This window comes from Oncorhynchus kisutch, linkage group LG6, assembly GCF_002021735.2.
Source record: "Oncorhynchus kisutch isolate 150728-3 linkage group LG6, Okis_V2, whole genome shotgun sequence".
In the NCBI taxonomy this organism is placed as follows: Eukaryota; Metazoa; Chordata; class Actinopteri; order Salmoniformes; family Salmonidae; genus Oncorhynchus; species Oncorhynchus kisutch.
The window spans coordinates 34,712,031-34,718,059 of record NC_034179.2 but is presented as its reverse complement, the minus strand read 5'-3'; the positions used below and the strand labels follow the sequence as shown (position 1 = coordinate 34,718,059).

The 6,029-nt window shown below is 43.3% G+C and overlaps 1 protein-coding gene across 1 annotated transcript in view; it reads left to right on the top strand.

Annotated features, from left to right (window-relative positions):
• Positions 1-390: 390 nt before the first annotated feature.
• The window catches only part of lhfpl7 (LHFPL tetraspan subfamily member 7), a 231,657-nt gene continuing 226,018 nt past the window's right edge, over positions 391-6,029 (top strand). Inside the window, exon 1 of the mRNA XM_031826643.1 lies at positions 391-1,281. Coding sequence (XP_031682503.1) covers positions 964-1,281 — 318 coding nt within the window. The 5' untranslated portion in view covers positions 391-963. The remainder of the gene's footprint in view (positions 1,282-6,029) is intronic.

Genomic DNA, 6,029 nt, shown 5'->3' with positions numbered 1-6,029 from the left:
TTGTCGCTAAAGTCGTTTTAAAACAGCAAAATGCGATTTCTCTTGTTGCAATGCCGTTTAACCAGTGGGGGGCAATGTGGACTATTGTAACGTCAATGAGCAAGAGACATGTCTAACTGCGAATGATCAGCAATAATCATGTGTGTAATATCCAGTGATTTTGATTTTGTTTAAATGAAGGGGAAAAAACGTATTTTCCAGTAAGTACTGTATTTCACTGTACATATTCGAATTGTTTTCCAAAGACAATTGCAGTAAAATATGGGCACGTTTGCTTATTTTTGGTAAAATGTGTATGCGTAATGGTTTAATATCACTAATCTAAAATGTATATCCTCAGCAACATGAGGACTAAAGGGAAAGTTTACAACATTGATGGGGATACGCCCACCTGAGTAGTCACAGCGCGCAGTTACGCGCGCGCCAATGTGGAGACTTTTGTTGTGAAGCCCACTGGTTACCACGCTTAACCAAAACCACGGCTTCTCCTGCTGAGCAAAAAGCGCGGCGACTCAAATACCGGACCGATAAAGAGAACTGCAACACTAACCATATGTTTAAATTTTTTTATCTCTTGCGTAAAATTCGTTAAAGAGTATTTGATAGTTCCAGGTGGCGACCATCCTACGGACTGACAGTTACGTATCTGTGCCTCGGGTGCCGTGTTACAAACATCTTTTGTGTTCTGCGGTGACTCACATTTCTATATTCTCAAGTATAGTAACGGATAGCCTATTTAAAGTAGACATTACTTCTTGTTGAGGTGGCAGCTTGTTTACCTAGACGTGCTCATGTTTGACTATTTTATGAAATCAGGAGCCGATGTTTAGGTCACTGGAATATCCCTTTAAATAATAATCTTTACGGATAACAAATTAACTCGTTATCCTGCTTCAGGAGGCTGTTGATGTAATATTTGTTGGGGGAGAGCTTCAGCTGATCTTTTCTGGGTGTGTGCTCCAAATGCATTCATTGCTGGATCGGAAGAAGAAAGAAGCCGGGGTTGGGATCGAGCTGTCTCCGAGCTACTCGTTGCCCCAAGCTGCGAGGATGTTCAGTTGTGTGGGCTGCTTTTGGGTCCTTCTGTCCTCTGCTCTGGTCGCTATCTGTAGTTTCAGTTTTATATCCCCTGCGTGGATTGTCAAGGACCATCTGAAAAACAAGGACTCGGTGAGCTTCGGCTTACTTTGGCACTGCTCGGAGTCCCTGGACCATATGTACAGATGCTACACCTTCGGAGGACTCGGAAAATTTGCCGAGATCCCGTCCAGCTCGTGGCAGGTATGGAATTCACTGACCATACATGCATAGGCTTCTTGAATGGAGGTGTTACGGTAACAATTTAGTTAGGTGTTGCATACAATGTTAAATGTTTTACATCTAAATTACATCCGAAATCCTCAGTGGTATACATGTTCATGATGTATGTGATGTGCACAATCAATGATACACCTTTGCTTTATAAGGCCATTAATAATTGAGAGAGGACTTGAAGTAGAATCATGATAGCTCCTGCATCACTGTATGGAGTTTTTTCAGGATTCGAATGTAGTGAGTGACATGGCAGCATGCACAATCAATAAGATTGAACTAAAGTCATTAAGTGTTTTAAAGATGATAAAGTCAACTGGTGGTATTGAGTTAGTTATGTCAGGATGAAAGGTCCAGGCTCCTTGCCCCACTCAGGTGAGAACGGTTGACAAAGCTTCCCCAGAGTCAGATCAACTCGTGGATACCATTTTATGTCTTGTGTGCGGTTTGAAGTAAGTTGCTAACTAGCGTTAGTGCAATGACTGCTAGTCTATGCTAGCAAATACCCATAGAAGTCCAGTCATTGTGCTAATGCTAGTTAGTATTGGCTCGCAAAACTACCTCTTAACTTCCTTCATATTGGACACTTGTGGTATCCTCGAGTTCATCTGAGTTCATCTGACTATGGGGATGATATAATACCTCACTGCCAAATTCCTGAAGTAACTCATTAACCTTCCACCGCAACAAGATTTCTGGTGGATGGATGGAGAGGGGTCTTGTGCCATCAGTGTTTACCCAGACCCAGAGGGGTTAATGTGGGCATGTGTTTGGCATCATATCTGGTCGATATCTGGGTTTCTATTCTGCCATTATGATACTATTTTACTAAACAGAGGTAGTACAGTAGACTCAGGGAGGGGTAGCTATGTTAGTGATGAACTGTAATACTGGCAATAAGGACCTTGACATTTCTTATCATCAAATCAAATCAAATGTATTTATATAGCCCTTCGTACATCAGCTGATATCTCAAAGTGCTGTACAGAAACCCAGCCTAAAACCCCAAACAGCAAGCAATGCAGGTGTAGAAGCACGGTGGCTAGGAAAAACTCCCTAGAAAAGGCCAATACCTAGGAAGAAACCTAGAGAGGAACCAGGCTATGTGGGGTGGCCAGTCCTCTTCTGGCTGTGCCGGGTGGAGATTATAACAGAACATGGCCAAGATGTTTAATGTTCATAAATGACCAGCATGGTCGAATAATAATAAGGCAGAACAGTTGAAACTAGAGCAGCAGCACAGTCAGGTGGAAGTTGAAACTGGATCAGCAGCATGGCCAGGTAGACTGGGGACAGCAAGGAGTCATCATGTCAGGTAGTCCTGGGGCATGGTCCTAGGGCTCAGGTCAGTTGAAACTGGAACAGCAGCATGGCCAGGTGGACTGGGGACAGCAAGGAGTCATCATGTCAGGTAGTCCTGGGGCATGGTCCTAGGGCTCAGGTCCTCCGAGAGAGAGAAAGAAAGAGAGAAGGAGAGAATTAGAGAACGCACACTTAGATTCACACAGGACACCGAATAGGACAGGAGAAGTACTCCAGATATAACAAACTGACCCCAGCCCCCCGACACATAAACTACTGCAGCATAAATACTGGAGGCTGAGACAGGAGGGGTCAGGAGACACTGTGGCCCCATCCGAGGACACCCCCGGACAGGGCCAAACAGGAAGGATATAACCCCACCCACTTTGCCAAAGCACAGCCCCCACACCACTAGAGGGATATCTTCAACCACCAACTTACCATCCTGAGACAAGGCTGAGTATAGCCCACAAAGATCTCCGCCACGGCACAACCCAAGGGGGGGGGGCGCCAACCCAGACAGGATGACCACAACAGTGAATCAACCCACTCAGGTGACGCACCCCCTCCAGGGACGGCATGAGAGAGCCCCAGCAAGCCAGTGACTCAGCCCCTGTAATAGGGTTAGAGGCAGAGAATCCCAGTGTTACTTATCACTATTATAAGGGAAGTTGTTTGTTGGAGCGAAGGGGGACTGGGCAAGGGTTAGTTAAATAAATGTTGTTGAGTGAGAATACATTATTGTAGGGATTATTGTGCTCTCACATCACACATTCTTCCACCTACAGTCAGTGGGCTTTTTTATATATTTGTTTTTATTTTAACCTTTTATTTAACTAGTCAAGTCGGTTAAGAACAAATTCTTATTTATATTGAAGGCCAAACCCTAACCTAGACCATGCTGGGCCAATTGTGAGCCCTATGAGACTCCTGATCACAGCCGGTTATGATACAGCCTGGATTCGAACCAGTGTCTGTAGTGACGCTTCTTGCACTGAGATGCGCCAGCTGTACCACTTGGGAGCTCATCCTGTATTTAATGGGTCGCAAACTGTGAGGGAGACAGAGGCTCTCGCTCCTCTTGTTATGTCAATTTTAATATATTAACAGATATGCACTTTTGAAAATACTTCAACAAGCAAAAATCTGTCAGAAAAAGCATTATTATTCAACATTTTAAAGTCCGTTCAATGCAGAACAAGGGCATGAACTAAGAAAAGACTGGGGTACAGCTATGGGACCTTGTGTCAAATGGAATCAACAAGAGATTTCACTGAGGCTGGCTAAGTCCCCGCCAAAATTAATTAGTGATTCTGTAAGTTCTCATTTGCAACTGTGGGACTGGGGCAGCCAGAAGCATGCATCCCCCAGGAGTCCAGTTGCATCGCTCCAGCATTCCTTTGGAGCAATCCTGTGCTTCAATCGCTTCACTTCATTCTAGATTAGAAAGAGCAGGGTAGTTGGACACCCTACCATGCTGTGAAAAACCCTAGCTGCAATTGCCCACTAGCTACCTCAGAAGTTATGATTATGTATGAGGAGAAATTAACATTTGAAAGGGAGATAAAAAAAAAAAGTATGTGGACACCCCTTCAAATGAGTGGATTTGGCTATTTCAGCCAAACCCGTTGCTGACAGTTATATAAAATCGAGCACACCTCCATGCAATCTCCAGAGACAAACATTGCCAGTAGAATGGCCTGTAGTGAAGAGCTCAGTGACTTTCAACATGGCACCGTCATAGGATGTCACCTTTCCAACAAGTCAGTTTGTAAAATTTCAGCTCTAGCAGGGCGTATACGACAGTCAGCAATGAATGAGGCTGAAATAGCCGAATCCACTAATTTGAAGGGGTGTGCACATACTTGTAGTGTACATACACAGCCCAACACACACACACTTTTTTTGCACTGACTCTATTTACACACATTGGACTGTACTCACACATACTTACACCCCAACACACACACATGCATACTGACGCCATACTCACACACTTTCACACTCACCACACACTGCTGCTACTGTCTTATCTATCCTGTTGCCTAGCCTCTTTACCCCTACTCTATGTACATAGCTACCTCAATTACCTCATAGCCCTGCACACGACTCTTACTGATACTCCCTGTATATAGCCAAGTTATTTTTTTACTCGTTATTCATTATTCACTGTGTATTTAATTATTTGTACCTTTAAAAAAAATCTTTAACATTTTTGGAGAAAGACATGTAAGTAAGCATTTTACTGTTTAGTTTACACCTGTTGTTAATGAGGCAGGTGACGAATAACATTTTATTTTATCTTTATTATGACTCATTTCTGAGGAGTCTTACCTGTTCTGTCTTTCGGCCAGGCAGTAATACCCAGGGAGTCGCTGACTGAGTGAAGTACTTCTTGTACATAGATGCGTCTGTGATCAAGGTGGCCCATGCATCCCAGCATCACGCCCCCATGGCCATTTAATAAAGGTGAAGTGGCCAGTAATGTTTCATAAGGCACACGTTACGGTCCACCACTGCTTCACCCCCGCCAGGCAGACACCCCTCATTGGTGTGCAGATTATTCTGCTGATGCTCTTGCCCTCCATAAAAAAATCTTGACCACACACACACACACACACACAAATATACATACTGTACGTATGCATGTAAGCACATACAGTGCCTTTGGAAAGTATTCAGACCCCTTAATTTTCTCCATTTTGTTACGTTACAGCCTTATTCTAAAATGGATTAAATAAAAATCCTCATAATAATAATACCCCATAATGACAAAGCGAAAACAGATTTTAATTTTTTTGCAAATATTTCAAATGGAAAAACAGATACCTTATTTACATAAGTATTCAGACACTGCTATGAGACTCCACATTGAGCTCAGGTGCATCATGTTTCCATTGATCATCCTTGTATTGTTTCTACGACTTGATTGTGGTAAATTCAAATAATTGCACATGATTTGGAAAGGCACACCTGCCTATTTTATTTATTTATTTTATTTCACCTTTATTTAACCAGGTAGGCAATTCTAGATTTAACTTTGGATTGGAGATGTTTGATATGGGTCTGGAAGGAGAGTTTACAGTCTAACCAGACACCTAGGTATTTGTAGTTGTCCGCATATTCTAAGTCAGAACTGTCCAGAGTAGTGATGCTGGACGGGCGGGCAGGTGCAGGCAGCGATCGTTTGAAGATCATGCATTTAGTTTGACTTGTATTTAAGAGCAGTTGGAGGCCACGGAAGGAGAGCTGTATGGCATTGAAGCTCGTCTGGAGGGTTGTTAACACAGTGTCCAAAGAAGTGTACAGAATGGTGTCGTCTGTGTAGAGGTGGATCAGAGACTCACCAGCAGCAAGAGCGACATCATTGATGTATACAGAGAAGAGAGTCGGCCTAAGAATTGAACCGTGTGGCA